This window comes from Danio rerio, chromosome 2 (assembly GCF_049306965.1).
Source record: "Danio rerio strain Tuebingen ecotype United States chromosome 2, GRCz12tu, whole genome shotgun sequence".
NCBI classification, from domain to species: domain Eukaryota; kingdom Metazoa; phylum Chordata; class Actinopteri; order Cypriniformes; family Danionidae; genus Danio; species Danio rerio.
The window spans coordinates 53659611-53678523 of record NC_133177.1 but is presented as its reverse complement, the minus strand read 5'-3'; the positions used below and the strand labels follow the sequence as shown (position 1 = coordinate 53678523).

The following is an 18913-nucleotide window of genomic DNA, read 5'->3' as shown; positions in this document are numbered from 1 at the left end:
GATAAAGTAATTAGAAAAGAAATTTAAACACAATTGTGAGGATCTAATTAGTAATTAGTAATCAATTACCTTTTTTGAAGTAGCTAACCAACACTGCACTGTAAAAAAAATACCTGTTAGTTAACAGCTTCTGTGTTTAGTGATTCACACGTGTTTTCTGTTTATTTACAGTTGTGAATTGCATTATGGGAGTTTTATCTCAGCTCTGGCCAGTTTTGATGTTGAAAATTCAACTCTTCAGTTTTAACAGAGTGATTTTTATTGACATTTTAGTAGCTTGAAGTAATATAATAACTTCTTCTGTAATGTTAGATTATGCAATACATTCTTCAGTGAATCAAATTTATGTATTTATTTAAATTACATCTTATTTATGAATGAAACGTACTTAAGTTTTTAGTGTTTTGATTAATATTTTGTGTATTCTTGCCTAAAGTAACCTAGTTAGCCATTTTAGAGGTTACTGTAGGTCAAATTATACTAACAAAGCATCTAAATTAACTTTACTTTTAGGTAATGTAAAGACAAACACTTATGTTATGAGAAAAGTGTCCTGTTGTTAACACTTTTTTACATTATATAACACGATTATACATTCACAATGGTAGGAACCGTTATAGGGGTGGTCAAATGTATATTTATATGGTAATTTATTTCAATTATTAATATTTAAGAGACAGAGAAAGTCATTCGACAGTTATCACTGAGCCACCGTGCCATTTTCTGGAATGTTGTATCCAACCAGTTCAGATCAATAACTGCCATACAGTGTTATAAAGAAATAAACTGATGCCTTATATTTTGTAGTCGACACAAATACCTTTTTTTTGAATATCGATTTGAATCTTTACATAATAGATTACTTTGTTTGGATTTGGCATGTGCAAGATTTACTTGTGTTTGTGCATTATTTATTTAGCTGACTGGCGTGGTGGGTTTTCTTGCTGCAGGGGCAGTTTTGATGCTTACTCTGTGTGTTTCTGCAGCTGTGTATGAGCAGTCCTGCGAGGAGTACAAACACTTGGGCCGAAGCTCGGACACATACTGGATCGATCCGGATGGCAGCGGATCCCTGGAGCCGTTCAGAGTCACCTGCAACATGAAGGGTCAGAAACAAGAAACACTTACAAATTCACTAATGTAGAAGGTGGACAGTCTACCTGAATACTGCTAGATTCATTTTCCTTCTGCTTAGTCCCTTGTTTATCAGGGGTCACCACAGCGGAATGAACCACCAACCATTCGGGCATATGTTTTACACAGCTGATGCCCTTTCAGCCACAAGCCAGTAATGGGAAACACCCATACACTCTCACATTCAAACACACACTCATACACTACGGCCAATTCTTGCTGTGAGGAGACAGTGTTAGCCACTGAGCCACTGTGCCGCCCATTTTACAATTTATATTCATTCATTCATTTTATTTTCAGCTTAGTCCCCATCAGGGGTCACCACAGCGGAATGAACCGGCAACTTATTCAGCATATGTTTTATGCAGCAGATGCCCTTTCAGCTGCAACTCATCACTGGGAAACATCCATACTCTCTCATTCACACACATACACTACAGACAGTTTAGCTTACCCAATTCACCTATAGCGCATGTCTTTGGATTGTGGGGCAAACAGGAGCCCCCGGAGGAAACCCCTGCCAACACGGGAGAACATTTAAACTCCACACAGAAATGCCAACTGACCCAGCTGAGGCTCGAACCAGCAACCTTCTTGCTGTGAGGCGATAGTGCTAATCACTGAGCCACTGTGCAGCCAATTATACAATTTATATATGACATAATATATATATATATATATATATATATATATATATATATATATATATATATATATATATATATATATATATATATATATATATATATATATATATATATATATATATATATATATATATATAAAGTAAATAAAGCACACACATGCACGTTTGTTTTTGTGAATTGTGGGGACATTACATAGGTTTCCATAGTTTTGACACTGTACACACTATTTTCTATCACCCTATCCCCAAACCCAGGTCAATGTGTTCATGTTTACTTTCTAAAAACAATAATTATTCTTTATGATTTAGATGCTTTTTAAAAAATGAGAGTATGGACAATGTCCTCATAAGTCAACTTTGTCTTATAACACCTGCCATGCTTATGTCATAAACAAATATGTGAGTCCTTTATGTCACAAAACACACACATACAGTTGAAGTCACAATTATTAGACCCCATTTAAATTTTTTTTTTCTCATTTAAATATTTAGCAAATGATGTGTAACAGAGCAAGGACATTTTTACAGTATGTCTGATAATATTTTTTCTTCTGGAGAAAGTCTTATTTTTTAATTTCGGCTAAAATAAAAACAGTTTTAATTTTTTTAAACATCATTTTAAGGACAAAATTATTAGCCCCTTTAGGCAAAATTTTGTTCGATAGTCTACAGAACAAACCATTATTATACAATAACTTGCCTAATTACCCTAACCTGCCTAGTTAATCTAGTTAACCTAGTTAAGCCTCTAAATGTCACTTTAAGCTGTATAGAAGTGTCTTGAAAAATATCTAGTCAAATATTATTTACTGTCATCATGTCAAAGATGAAATAAATCAGTTATTAGAGATGAGTTATTAAAAGTAATATGTATAGAAATGTGTTGAAGAAATCTTCTCTCCGTTAAACAGAAATTGGGGGAAAAAAATAAACAGTGGGGCTAATAATTCTGACTTCAACTGTATATAGACACAAAAAAGTACATATATATTACAAATATTTTTTTAAACATTTACCAGAAAAACAATTATATCAGCGACAACAAGAGAAGCACGAACATGACAAGTTCAGTTAATGTATTCATATCATGTGCTAATATATTCATTGTCATAACAATGAATGCATTAACACATAATCTCACACATTTACACATCAGTGACCTCTTTGGAACCAACAAAACTGACTAAGAGCATTAATTGTTGCTTTTGTGGTGTAAGAATGCGCTGTAAACTATAATATAATTCCCTTAAGCAATGTAATACAATTATTTGATTATTTGTCCATACTGCCTATACACAAAAAGCTCTTTATTGCATTGACTAATATAAATAAGTTGACTGCAGTAATATGTGGCTCAAATTAGGGTTTTTTCTTTTTTCCTTACATGTTTGTCTCATAACCTGCATGAAATCTGATCTTTTTAAAACTTATTTTATAAAGTCGGAATCATTAGCCCCCCTGTATTTTTCCCCCTCAATTTCTGTTTAACGGAACAAAGGTTTTTTTCAACACATTTCTAATAGTTTTAATAACTAATTTCTAATAGCTGGTTTCTCTATCTTTGCCATGATGACAGTGCATAGTATTTTACTGGATATTTATCAAAATGCTAGTATTTACAGTAACTTGAAGTGTCAGTAATGTGAAGTTTTTAGGGCTTTAAATTAACACTCAATTATTAACTCTAAATTAACACTCGATTTCAGCTCAAACAGACAGCTCCACTACCCACTTTGGCTGGTTGGAAATAATTTTTCAATTGTAGTTTTCTTTAAAGCAGGGTTTGACATTAAGCATAGCCCAATATTCATACAAATGTGATATCAGAATCGAGAAGCAGCACAACTGACAAAAATGACTGCGTTCCCGCGAGCAAAAGAATGGCTAATACAGAATGAGAGCATGATCACTCGCGCTAACAGCTGATGTGATGCAGGCAACTGTTAAAAAGCACGCGTGCACTCCCGTTTACTTGCGAAAAAGCATCCATGCCTAGAGGAAGCCCAAAGAGTGTAATTTGGTTCCCTTTGAAATAGACTGGACAAAGAGCGATAATCGTGCACCTACAGTCCTGCTGCTTTCAAGAGCTCAAGATCTAAAAAATACACATATTTTTTGTAAGCAGCAGCAGTCACTGCTTTCATTTTAATTATTCTTAGAAGAGATTATTAACAGACCTAACATTAACCGTGTGCCCGGTATGTTTCACCTGCTTTCTTTTGCTCACAGTTATTTTTGTTAATATGGTTTAATTATCATTTTTTACAATAAAATTGCTATAATGGGAGTTTACTCCCCGTTTATGTGTAGTTAACTGCTGATCTGGGACTTTTAGCCAGGACAGACTACTGACCATATTTTAGATATATTTTAGATTATGAGAATGGTCAGGCAAGCACAGACAGGTCACAATCAGAAGCAAACAGATGTATGCAGGCAAATCAAGAGTATTAGTCAAATACACAGGCAATATGTCAGTACAGGCAGGCAGCAGACAAAATAAACAAACAAACAAGACGAGGGTCAAAGCCAGCAAGGCAAGGAAAACACGTGGTAATGTTCACAATTCGGTATAACAAAACTCAGCAATGTGTGTGTGCTTGAGAGGTGTGTAAATAGTATGTGTAGATAGCCATGAAGAGCTTCAGCTTTGTCTGTTTGCAATCATGGGGAATCTAGGCCAGGTGTGTGAGTGAAGTGCATGACTGAAACTTTTAGTCCATATACAAAAGCAATCTGTCAGGATTAGATCGCTGGTGATTATGACAGAGACATTTAAAGGCTTAACTGGGTTAATCAGGCAAGTTATGGTACTTAGGCAAGTCATTGTATTATAATGTTTTTTTTCTGTAGACATCCGAAAACAAAAACTGCTTTAATTCTAGCTTAAATAAAACTAATAAATTTTCTCAAATAATTTCTGCAGTAGAAAAAAAGATTATAGGAAATACTGTGAAAAATTCCTTGCTCTGTTAAACATCATTTGGGAAGTATTTAAAAACGAAAATAATCATAGGATGGGGAATTATTCTGACTTTAGCTGTAGGCCTATGTGGTTTTAAATCTAATACTGAAATTAGATCACAGTCTCCACATAGACATTTCTGCAAATTTAAATCACTGCAGATAACCATTTGTCACAATTCTGCACTCAAAAGAGTCACGTCAAATTTTTCCCATACTCAGAGTTATCAAGAAATGTGTAATATTCAGCCAGAGCATGGACAGTAATGTGTCAAAACTCACAAGTATTTGAATGACAGCTCCTTACGCAAGCAAAACATGACAGCTCATACTGAAGGTGCCAATTTATGTTTCTGCCAGTGAGTGAAATGCATGTGAGTTTCATTTCAGAAGGTTCCTGATACTTACATTTTGAAAGAATGCTTCATTTTCAGACTACTGATTGACCTCATTATCACCTCACATGCTCCCTTTATCAATATAAAAATGAATGCACGTCTTGATGAAAATAAACTTTGTGACATTGCATAAGATTGTCGAAATAATGCACACTGTAATAAAAACTGAAGATACTCCTAAAGATGGTTTCCATACGTTGCTGGGGAGAAATAAAATCTCTAAAATCCACTCCAGCGCATCTGAAAGACCTTCAGTTAAGTTCAATTTCCATTTTATGTGTGTAAATTTGAGTATTGGTTGGGAAATGTCATTCAACATGATTATTTGCATTAAACACAAAATTAAACACAAAAAGCTGCACACTGCATTGATAAGGCTTTAATTGTTGCCAAACACACTAGAAAGAACAACATACCAATCACTGTGTTAAAGATCATCCAATCATAGATGTTTAAAGGGATATAATCCTGTCATCATTTATTAATCCTCCACTTGATCCAAATCTTTAGGAGTTTCTTTCTTCTGTTGAACACAACCTAGCAGGCACACAACATTATAAGATGCTAATATTAGGTTAGATTTAGGTCATGACATCAGGTGACCAAAATTTAATGTCTAGTCAGCGTCAATGTTACATGTTATTTTGATGTCCAATAACAACATCAAATGACTGTCACAATAATGAAGATTCAGAGTAGGATCCAAAATGCAACTTAAAGTTTATTTGACACAGTCAGAATAAACCAGACAGGACAGGGAAATAGTGTGGGTTCACGAGGAGTAACGGGCTGAAGTGCAAGGGAAACCGACAGATGGATCGGCTCCAGCAGCCAATCCTCACAGTCCTGAGCACAGACAGACACAATGAGCAAACACAACAAACTGACAAAGAAACTTAGAAGCGTCGCCCAGATATAGCCACAACAATGAGCCTCAGCTGGCGAGCTAATCAAAACAGCTGAGTACCGTCATAGCACGTGAACATAACAAATACACAAGGACAACCAAAACAAATCCACGTGACCAAACAGACACTCCGGAAAGTGCACAAACCAGCAACCGTGACAATGACATTGATATTTGGTTGATTTTAGGTTGTGTTGGAAAGTGACCAAAATCTAACGTCAAGCCAACATCTCAAATCAACGTCATATTGTCGTCAAATACTGGTATTAATTCGTCATGTATGGCAATCGAAATCCAACATCTCATTGACGTCAAAGTGGTAACATCCACACAACTTCAAGCTGTATCATCATTAGGCATTGACATTTGTTTTTTTTAAGTTTGTGTTAGGAAGTGAGCAAAATCCAAAGCATGTTCTAAGTTGGACACTGACGTTGGTCTGACGTCAACCTGATTTTCATTTCCACCCAAAATGCAATATCCCCTGACACTGGGGTACAACGTGAATCTGATGTCATGTTGATGTCCTTTACCTGCTGGGAATATTTTGACAAATGTTGGAAACTGATGGTCACTGACTTCCATAGTATTTTTTTTTTTCCACCTATGGATGTCAGTGGTTTCCAACATTCTTCAAATTATCTTCATTAATAAAAAAAAGAAATTCAAAAAGGTTTCAAAAGACTTTAGGATTTATAAATGCTGTGTAAATATTCATTTTGAGATCAAGTGTCAGCATTCGGTTTAATGTACCTTGTTTTCCTCATGTTGTGGGGACCTAATGTCCCCACAAGTATAGCAATACCAGTCACATTTGACCTTGTGGGACATTTTGGTCACCATGCAGAAAACAGCTCATATATAACAGGTTGTTGTTGTTGTTGTTGTTTTATATGAAAAAAATGCAGATTGTTTCTCGTGAGGGTTGTGTTTTGAGGTAGGGGGAGAGGATAGTCTGTACTGTATCGAATAATTATTTCTATGGGAAGTTCCCATAAAGGTACACTCAAAAAAAGATGTTCGCGGTTTGTTCAAACTAACATCCTTAAATCCGTAAATTAGCAGTTTTCTGTGTTTTATGATTCATGGTTTCATTTTCCCCCATTTATTTATGCTTTTGAACTGCATTATGGGATCTGATCTTTTTCCAGCAACTTTTCACATTGAAAAGTTAAAAAAAGTGACTTATTGATTTTTAATAGTTCAAAGTAATCTTTTGTATGGGTTGGTGTTGTATATTACCGTACAAAGACCTTGTAATAAACTGCTAGTGCATTTTCTGTCATTTTACAGACTTTTTTCTATATATATTATTTCTTATACATTATATTATTTCAACCTACGAAAATGTCAATAAAAGTCACTTTGTTAAACTGCAAAGTTGAATTTTCAACATCAAAAGTCGACATCCCATAATGCAATTCATAACCGTAAATAAACAGAAAACACTTGTGAATCACAAAATCCAGAACCTGTTAATAAACAGATACTTTTACAGTGTATAAAATGAGCTGAAACAACGCAACTGATGTATATGTGTGTGTCTGCAAATTCACTTGTACACATGTATCTTTATGTATTTCAGAAGACAAAGTGTGGACAACCATAGCCAATGACCTGCCGGCTCAGAGTTCTGTGTCTGCAGGTTCTGTACCCGAAGACAAGACTGTGCTCACACTCAATTACAGCATGTCTACTGAACAGGTGACGCTTTTACAGTGTGAATTAGACTGATGCTATTCCTGAACGTCAGACACTGAACGTGGTGCTCTTATTTCAGGTGAACGCCGTCACCAGCAGCGCGGAGCTCTGTGAGCAGCATGTTTCATACATGTGCTATAAATCACAGTTGCTCAGGGTGCCGTCACCAGGTAAATCTCTCTCATAAGAGAATGTCACTGTTTAGAGTTTGAGGCATTAAACTTCATGTGAAATCTAAATGTACAATGTTTTTTTTTGTTAGCTTACATTGTTATATATTTAGGTGAACAATTCAGTGCAGGCTCATTGTAGATGCGTACCTCCATCTACATTTCTAGAGACTGCAAAATATGTACTCACTGGTACATCTGGCTGCATTTCATCTGTAAAACTCTATGGGGCAGTATGATGATGACGCTGCTGATGGCTTTTTTTTTACTTTTCGCACTACTGCTGACCGCTTACGTCTGTATGGACGACTTTCAGTGTTACCAGTTTGCTCAGTAGCTAGCCACATAGGCTGGTAACAGGCTGAGAACATGGTAAAATCTGAAAATATGGTAAATTCACATGGCTTTTCTTTTTCTAGATTGCTTTTAAAACCAAAATTGGTTGGGTTTAGAGGAGGCTGTGTGTGGTTCAGTCAGTCAGTCAGTTGACAGCAAGCTGGTCAGCTGAAGTGTGTGTTGTTGTGCCCTCTAGTGGATTTATGTGAAAAGAGGATGCGCAAACGGCATGTGTGGGAGAAATTTAAGGGTTGTCAAAAAGTGCTAACAGTGGCCTCTGGTGGATTTGTGAAAACAAATACTGCAGCCATATGTACCTGTAAGCAGGCCAGGATTGGCTAATCGGGAGGACGGGGAGAATTCCTGGTGGGCCGGTCCATTTTTTTAGCTGCAAGGGCACTTTTTTCATTTACTTATTTATTTATTTAACGGTAGCCTCACTTTTTTTATTCATTATTTTTCCGCAGCTCCGCACTTTTTATTTATTTTCTCGCAGCATCGTGAACAAAATGCAGCCTGCAGGTTTATGATGCTGTAACTATCATTCGACCACAAACAGTGGCACTGTAGTGAATATAAGAATTAAAGAAATTATATAAATGCATATTACACCTGCTCAATGAAAATCAGATGTTTATCTACATTAATAAATCTTACATAACTTGATCAGAAGTGGGCGAGGCAGTGCCGCAGTAGGTAGTGCTGTCGCCTCACAGCAAGAAGGTCGCTGGGTCGCTGGTTCGAACCTCGGCTCAGTTGGCATTTCTGTGTGGAGTTTGCATGTTCTCCCTGCCCTCATGTGAGTTTCCTCCACAGTCCAAAGACATGCAGTTCAGGTGAATTGGGTAGGCTAAATTGTGTTTGTGTGAATGTGTGTGTGTGTGGATGTTTCCCAGAGATGGGTTGCGGCTGGAAGAGCATCCGCTGTGTAAAAACTTGCTGGATAAGTTGGTGGTTCATTCCGCTGTGGCGACCCCGGATTAATAAAGGGACTAAGCCGACAAGAAAATGAATGAATAAATGAATGAACTTGATCAGAAATCTAAAAAGGGGAAAAAAAAGATTAAGCTATCAATAGAAAGTAATACTGTGGTTTAAAGTGGTTAGCATGTTACGTTACGAACCTGTCTTAAGTAATTTGTTTTTTTTGGGGGTTTTTTTTTCATTTTTTGTATGAAGACATGCAATACTGTTTGGGTTACTTATGTAGGTGTACATATTTTATTTTCATATTTTGTGTGACCACCGTTACAAAGGACTGGATATCTGTAAAATGTTTTGCACTGTATATATATTTAGATATTGCACTGAAGTGGGCCAGTCTAAGGCTTGAAACTGCAGGGCTGAAAAGGAGTCCCACTCCGGCCCTGCCTGTTAGTATGTATTTTGTGGTCTCTAGAAATGTAGATGGTGGTACGTATCCATAATGAGCCTGTGTTGGAACAATTAATCCATGCAAGTTAATCCACTTGTTTTGGTAATCTTCAATTAAAATCTGAACATGTTCTTCTTCGTTTGAAGGTGCGATCCTTCTTTGATGACATCAGTTTAACGGCTTCAGCCACAATATTTTTAACCACGCCCCTTTTACTGTTACTTTGCAATGAGAAAATGATACACAACAAGAAAGCCCCACCCACTACTCAATATTCTGTTTCCGTTGGAAATAAGTCAACATAATGAAATAAAAGTCTCAGCAACTTCCACTTGAACCGGACCTTTAGATGTTTTTGGTTTGTTTCAGATGTGCCTCCGTCCACATATTGGGTCGGCAGGGGAAATGAGAAGCACTTCTACTGGGGCGGCTCAGGACCGGGCGTGCAGAAATGTGCCTGTGGTATTGAACGCAACTGCACCGATCCCAGATATTACTGCAACTGTGATGCCGATCTCAGACAATGGTGAGAGTTTGGTCAGAATAACAAATCCTTTTTATTTTTGTATACATGGTTACAAAACATGCTCTAAATTATACCATTTTTATTTACAATTTTGAAGAAATGTGATCCTTTCTTTAAAGATTAAAACAAAAACAATATTTTAGTCAAATTAATAGCTATAAATTAGGAATCTAGAAAAATTTTAAATAGTCTCTTCAATTTTTTAGAGTTGCATACTGTGTTAGGGGAAAAAAGTAATATTGGATAGCTAATAAGCATATTTTTGCATGTATAAAGATACTGCATTCCCAATTCCTCATTTCATAAACAAACTTTAATTTTAAATCTTCTCAAATTTCTGAAAGTCACACAGTTTTATGTTGCACAGACATCTTTTTGCACCAGCCAAAAATACATTAAACGAGTCAAAATTATTTATTTATCTTTTGTACCAAAATCATTAGAATGTCACATAATGTTCCATAAAGATATTTTTATAAATTTTCTACTGTAAATATCAATGCTCAATTTTTGTTTAGGAATATACATCGCTGAGAACTCAATTTGGGCAAGTTTTTTTTTTTTTTTTTTTTTTTTTTTTTAGATTTTTCAAGATTTCAGATTTTTTAATAGTTGTATCTTGAATAAATATTTCAGAAAATAATCTCGAATGTAAAAATTGACTCTTCTGATTGATTTACAACTACTAAAACTAGTACATTTTAACTTATGCTATACACACTATGCAGTACACTAATATTTCAGATTTAACATACACTGTCAGTGGGGTAACACTTTATAATAACTACACGCTATCTAATCATTTATTAAGCATTAGCAAATAGTTAATTCATCATTTGTTTAGCATTAACTCTACATTAATAGTAAGTAAGTAAGTAAAGTTTATTTATAAAGCACATTTACTTCAGTTTGGCACTGACCAAAGTGCTGAACAAAACCATAGCACACACTCTAAAAGAGTAAAAATAACAATAAAAGTAATAATAGGAATAAAAGTATTACAGCAACAACCATAATAAAGATTAAAAGCCTGGGAATGCAATATAATAAAAATGTGTCTTAAGTCTAGACTTAAAAATAGAGAGAGAAGAAACACTCGTAATATCCGGTGGCAGCTGGTTCCACAAACGAGGAGCAGCGACTGCAAAGGCTCTATGTCCTTTCAATTTAAGTCGTGATCGAGGAATTTGCAGTAAAATTTTATTTGAGGACCTAAGAGACCGAGGAGTTGACTGTAAGTTAATAAGTTCTGATATATAAGAAGGTGCTTGTCCATTTAGTGCTTTAAAAACTATAAGTAAAATCTTGAACTGAATTCTAAAATTAAAAGGAAGCCAATAAAGGGATGCTAAAATTGGTGAGATATGAACATGTTTTTTGGTGCCTGTTAAAAGTCTAGCTGCCGCATTTTGAACCAACTGCAACCGTGGCAATGCCCGGACATTACTAATAGACATTAGTCAGCAGTTTGGAAATACAGCTACAAATACTGTTCTTAACATATATGCACAATAAATATGCTTACTTTGTTAATGATTATTTTTCACTGCAAAATTAAGTATTGCAGTATTTACAAACCATTTGTATTTTGAAAATGGTACAAAAGCTAACTACACCAAAAAAGTGTATCTTTGTCATTTATCAATACACAGTCCTTATTTGAAACTCAAAGAAACATATTAGTAACTCAATTGTACATATTAGTATCCAATTATTATATATTAGTACCTTTTTAAAATATACATCCCTTCTTTATTTCTGAGAGTATAAATTCTTTCTTCTGCTGCATTGTGCAATGTTATGTTGCCCCCTTGTGGTCTATCATTCATCCTCTGCGTGGTGTATATTTCTCCAGGAAAGAAGATGCTGGTATGTTGATGTATAAGGATCATTTACCTGTGAGTCAGGTTGTGGTTGGGGATATTTATCGCTCTGGATCTGAAGCCAAACTCACCGTCGGACCGCTGCGCTGCCAAGGAGATCGTAAGTGCTTTTTAAAACGGTATCAACTATAATGTACTTTAGCCAAGCAGGATATCCGTGTTTGACATACTTTTTCCGTCTGATTAAATAAACAACTAGAAATGATATAGGTTAAAGCAATGGTGGTTCCAATATATCAGAAACACTGTTTTAAGCTAAAAGTGGTTTCAAGTCAGTTATTTCTATCTTTTACTGTAGTGTGTCAGTCAGAAACATCATTTTATTTCCTAGGCACGTTAAGAGTCTTTAAGAGACCTACCTGAAAAGCTTTTGGGAAAAGAGGTTTTAAATACAAAGGGTGGTTACACTAAATGTTGATTAAATTTTTTTTGTTGCAAGTTAATTTATAAATAACATATTTATGGCATTATTTTTGAAGACATTCTCATTTTACAGCATTTTTACCTCAAAAATGTGCCTAAAAATACATACCTGCCAACAGGTATTTAGGATTTGGTGATTTGGGGACCCTAAGCAATTCCACCCATGGGGCCCAACAATCCTAAAATACACCTTTTTAATCATAAAAAACCTTCTAATACCACTCAGTCTATTTTCTATGCCTTATCCTTATGGAATATCTACATTTTAAATGATTTGTTATCTTAAAATGAATTCAAAACTAAAAATGGCCTAATATATAAACCGAAAATAATGAATGTTTTTTCAAACTAAACCTTTACTTGATTTGACTGCTGGACTGCTTCATGATTGGGGGTGTTAGACAAATTTGCATATGTAATAATTAAAAAAAAATTTGTAATAATTGAAATTCTTACAGTTTTGCTTGTTAGACCCTTTCCCTACAAAAATATGACAGAAAATTGTAAAAAAAAAAAAAAAAAAGATGATAACAATGGTGTTGTTAATCTGTCTATTAACAACACCAATTGGAGGACAGTACAGACACCAAAACAAATACAGACATTCTGACCAGGAACGCACATTTGCAAAGGACAATAACTGACTTTAGCACTGATTTGTAGATATATATGTTCACTTAACATGTTTCTTAAACATCTGCAAACATATTTTGGTATTTTTAAGCTTTAGAAGAGTCAAAATTTTACAGACAGCACCTTTAAAACCATCTTTAGCTAGTAATTTTTGCGACCACTGTAACTCCAATGTTTCTTTAAAGTAGACCTATTATAAAAACTATATAATTAATTATAATAGCAAAAATAACTTTTGTAATGGGTTTAAACACAGTTGTGTGGCAACAGTCTATGAATATAACAAGATTCTAATGGTAAAAATATATTTATTTTATTTTTTATAATCACACATTATAACACCAGTCTGCAGAAACACTTTGATTGACATTCTTTTGTACGTGTCAGTGACGATCTCTTCCTTTTAAGCATATGATGTTAGTCTTGTTTTTGAATCTGCCACTATGCTGACACACAGGCATTTGTAGCTCCGCACTCTTTTGAAAGGAGCACAATCTCATTTGAATTTAAAGCGGCAGTAACCAAATTGGCACATTTAGGATCAAAGCCTAAAAGGGTCAGTTTTAAAGAGTTATAAAACATTATTTGTTTGGTTTTCAAAGTTGAAACTTCACATACACACTCTAGGCAAATCAAAACTTATTTTAGATCTTGTACAAAAAGAGCATAATAGGACCCCTTTAAATGCTGTAGAAATGACACACTGCTGCTTTAAATGTTACCAAAACAAACCTCTTCTGATTTGCCTGTGTGTTTCATTTATAGGTCACTACTGGAACGCTGCTTCTTTCAACACACCTGCATCTTATCTTCATTTTCCAACCTTACAAGCTGAGACCAGTGCTGATGTGTCCTTTTATTTTAAGACATCGGCTTCACACGGAGTCTTTCTGGAGAACCTGGGCAACCCCGACTTCATTCGCCTAGAACTCAGTTGTAAGCTTATTTTTATCACTTCCCCTCGAGAGGATTTACCTTTTAAGCACTGTGAGGAACTGCGCTTTAAAGTCCCTATGAAATCAAAATAAAGTTTTTTAGATGTTAGCATCAGTATGTTTGTCTGAAGGATGTCTAGTGTGTTACGAAACAGTGACAAAATTCGCATTAGGAAGATATGAACATCTAAAGTTTGCAGTTTGTCACTTCCACCTAAATGGATCAATTATTTTTTTTAAAGTCACCTCATACTTTAGTTTTTCATCAAATCTTCTGACAAATCAAATGCTCTCTAGTATCTGACATGCCCCGCCCCCTTCAAGATAAGTCTCATTTGCTTTTCATTTGATGCACTTAAACTCAGCCACTCTCACTGGCAAGGCTGTTATGAAAACAAAACTCCATTGGTTGTTTTTTTAAAGGGGGAGGGGCCACTCTATGCTCCGCCCATTTCATGTTTCAGTTGAAATTACACCTCACATCAAAGAAATACGCCCACTTCAAAGCATTTTACTTTAAGCATTGAGATTTTCTTCGTTAATTTATCAGTGAGTTTAAAAACCAGTGGCAGTGTTATTTTATTATTGGTTATGCACTATTATAATGTGTAAGCTAAAATAATTAGCTTATTTTATTTTACATTTTTAATGTTAACTTGTCATTTTTATTCGTTTTGTATTATATTTTTTATTGTATAAACTGTTATGTTTCGTATTTATAGCTCAGTTCGTAATTAGCTGAACAGATGTGTTTTCAGTCTTGATTTGTATAATGTTGGAGCACATCTGATCATTTCTGGAAGCTGATTCCAGCAGTAGGTGGTGCAGTAGCTGAAAGCCGATTCACCCTGCTCTGACCGAACTCTTGGAATTTCTAGTTTATATGATCCTCAAGATTTGAGTGATCTGTTGGGTTTGCACTCAGTGAGCATATCTGTAATGAATTGAGGTCCTACGCCATTTAGTGATTTATAGACAATACTTTAAAATCTATTCTGAATGTAACTGGGAGCCAGTGTAAAAACCTGAGCTTAGGTATGATGTGCTCTGATTTTCTGGTTTTGGTCAGAATTCTGGCAGCAGCATTCTGGATAGTTAAATGGCAAATAAGTTATAATAGTTAAATGGAAAAAATTCTCTCAATCATATTCACAAAAATAAATAGATTGTGATGCATTAAAAGGATCACAGGCCTTCAAAACACTCATTAATTTTCATTTTGAATCCACCATCCTTTAAACCACTAGCTTTTAACTATTTGTTTATTATCAAGTGATCATTTAAAATGTGATCCTTTTATATATTTTATTCTCCATTCATAATTCATTTTTGCATAACCATATGCGTTACTTTTAATGACAAATGAATATTATTTCAGGGTTTTTTTTATTTATTTATTTTTTACATTTTTCAAGTCATTTGAAACATTAAAGTAGACATTTTACTTGCATTTAATATGCTTTCTCTGTATATAAAATGTCTTATTTTTTATGTATTGAAGATGGACATTATATTCCGTATAACTGCAGGTTAACTATGTTAGTATATAATAACTTTAACTGTCAAAAGCTATTAGTTACTAGTTTATTAGTTAGAGTTATGGTAACTAATAACCTTAACTTTTCCTAATTTGTTAGTAATACATTAATGTGCACCTTTTGTAAAGCTGCATTGAAACAATAATTAAAGTGAAAGATCTATACAAAAAAAATAGAATTGAATTGATTTGATGCAGACACAATCATTTTAATCAGTTTAATTAACAGTACCATCTCTGTTTCTCTCAGCGGCATCAGTGGTGTCGTTTTCATTTGATGTGGGCAACGGGCTGGTGGAGTTAAGCGTTCGCTCATCTACACCCCTCAATGACGACCAGTGGCACAGGGTGGAGGCGGAGCGCAATATCAAGGAGGCTGTTTTGCGAGTGGATAAGCTGTACAGGGAGGCGCGGTCAGCACCGCCTCAGGGCCACACCCGCCTGCAGCTCTTCAGCCAGCTGTTTGTAGGTAAGAAGTCGGGAATTTAGTTCAGCAGTTAAAATTTCATTAATCAGTGAATTATATTTCTGAATATCTAGTGATTTTCTGATGTCATGAAGTGTTTTTTGTGCTTTTTTTCAATGTGATGTAAAGAAAACATCCAAAAAAACGCACTTTATCAATTTGTATCTGTAGATTTTAATAACAATACAGATTTTTTTACGTACAGTATACTGTACAGTGCAAAAGTGCTAAGCACTATACCAGTTTTGTTAGCCTAAGACTCTTGCACATTATATAATAAATCTCTTTATTAAAAACAAACAGAAAATATAGGAAATATGTACTAAAAAAAAACATCAACCGCACATCATTTCCTCTTCAAGCAAAAGTGTATGATTAATGTGGCTTCCCTTTGCACCCAACACAGCTTGAACTGTTTTGTTCTAATTGTCCCGCCATTTTCTGAAATAATGTGCTGTGTGATTATATCAGGCTTCTTTTAGCACTTTCCAGAGTTCTTCTTTAGATTTAGAGTGTCTTATCTTTCTTTTTGTGTCCATGTGATCTCATACAGCCTCTGTGGCCACGTTTACACTGTCAGGTTTTGATGCCTAATTCTGATTTGTTGCCTATATCTGATTTTCCGTTTACACATTCTTTTAATTGTGACCCATATTCATTTCATGTGTTTACACTTGCTATACAGTTTACAACATCGCGCATGTGTAAAGGCGGGTTCTAGCATCTGCGCCTCACTAGCCACCATAAAAGAAATTGTCTTGTTTTTAGTTCTGCGGAATATGCCAAGTTCACCTAACTGTAAACTGATTTGGAGGCCGAGGAGGAAGGAAAGGGTCATCATTGGCAAAGAAGTACCACATTGTCACAAGTTTAATGGCGTACAAAATGTAATGCCTGCCTGTCTACTTTAATGACAGTAGCATTGTCACATATCGGATTTATAGCTGATTAATTTCAACATATGAAGGAGGTCTAAAACTGATCTCTGAATATCAGAATTCATGCTTTTTGTGTGTGTTTGTTTGTTTACACGGTCATAGAACAGATCTGATCTGTGTCACATATGAGCAAAAAAATCTGAATTGGGTCACATTTAACTGGCAGTGTAAACGGGGCCAAAAATATTAGGGTCTGTGTTTCACCAGCTGTTTTCTTTCTCCAAACAGGATTTTACTGCAATTAGCGGATCATTATCATGCCGAAAAGGAAAACTATTATTACTGAAGTCATTACCAAAAGGAATGGCATTATGGACTAAAACCTAACTGTACTTTTCCCAATTCCAACAACTCAGACAATATTGCTAACAACACTGGTAGAAATGCAGCTCAAACCAGGACAGACTCTCTCACTCTACATTGCCCTTTACATGTCTTTTAAACAATTAAACCAAAATAATTCAAACTCTAACCTAATCTAACTCCTATCCATCAACTGAAAGATCATTTATTCACCCTGTATATATCTAATTTTTGCTTAAATTACAAAAACATTTACACTTATGACTGGTTTTGTGGTAAAGGGTCACATATATCCATTATACCATCAGTGAAACAACAGATTTAGTTTTAGCTTAAAACTTTTGCACAGTACTGCATTACATATACATATTAGGGCTATTAGCAGTAAGTAAAAATACAACTAAAACTATAAACAACATTTTATTATTGCTACTAATGAAATAAAAAAAACTATATAAAACTATTTTTTAAAAAGTGCTTCCCCTTTAATGATTTTTTTATTGTTTTGCACGTTTGTCACACTTTAATGTTTCAGATCATCAAACTAATTTAAATATTAGTCATAGATAAAACAATCATGTAGCTCTGAATATAAGGTTTTTATTATTAAGAGAAAACAAAATACAAAACTACATAGCCCTGTGTGAAAAAGTGTTTGCCCCCTAAAGCTCATAACTGCAATAATGCGTTTTCAATGAGTCCATTACAGCCCTGTGGAAGAATTTTGGCTCACTCATCTTTGCAGAATTGTTGTAATTCAGCCACATTGGATGGTTGTCAAGCATGAACTGCCTTTTTTAAGGTCATGCCACTTCATCTCAATTGGATTGAGATCCGAACTTTGACTAGGCCACGCAAAATCCTTATTTTGTTTTTCTTCAGCCATTCAGAAATGGACTTGATGGTGTGCTTTGGGTCATTGTCTTACTGCAGCATACATAAATATAAATATAAATGTGAATATTAGAAATTATTATGTTTTTATTTGGGTTTCATTTTATCTAATAGTAATAAAAAATGCTTTATAGTTTTCTATTTTGAAATTGCCCTGAAAATGACCTTGGGTCCGTTCTTCGTACCTCACTTAAATGATCTAAGATGATTTGACAGATCATGGATCTTTTAATCTTGATAACTGATCTCTGGCTAATTTGGTTCTTCAAACTAGTTCGCGAATCAGATTAGAATGTCTGGATAAACTGATCTGAGATCGCTGCGTGTGTTGTGAAAGACAGATCTATCATTCCTCGAAATCATGATCAGCAATGCAACGATTGGCTGACGGCACAGCAGCGTAATGACATCATCTGATTAATATTCAATTATCCATGTGAGCAAAATTACATCAAATTAGCTGTAAACGGCTTGTTAAATATGACACGCAATAACTTTCCACATTTGTTGTGAGCTGCAGGCTTTACACTTTCATGTGTCAAGAGTATTCATCATGTATTTAAATGCATATTAATGTATTTAGTTCAACATTTAGAAAAGATTTTCTTTATTATAGTAGCCGTTTTTTATCGGTGTAAAGAATAACTGGTTGTTTACAAAAGCATTTTGATATGGTAAAGGCGTCTGCAACTTTTGTGAAGCATCAAATCACTGGCATATTAACTGTCAAAACATGTTCATGAC

At 34.8% G+C, this 18913-nt stretch overlaps 1 protein-coding gene across 1 annotated transcript in view; it reads left to right on the top strand.

Moving 5' to 3' along the window:
* The window catches only part of cntnap2b (contactin associated protein 2b), a 90585-nt gene that overhangs the window by 58878 nt on the left and 12794 nt on the right, over positions 1–18913 (top strand). Inside the window, 7 exon segments of the mRNA NM_001302242.1 lie at positions 987–1106; positions 7635–7753; positions 7830–7920; positions 10001–10157; positions 12013–12140; positions 13862–14032; positions 15819–16037. Of these exon segments, the coding sequence (NP_001289171.1) occupies positions 987–1106; positions 7635–7753; positions 7830–7920; positions 10001–10157; positions 12013–12140; positions 13862–14032; positions 15819–16037 (1005 nt within the window).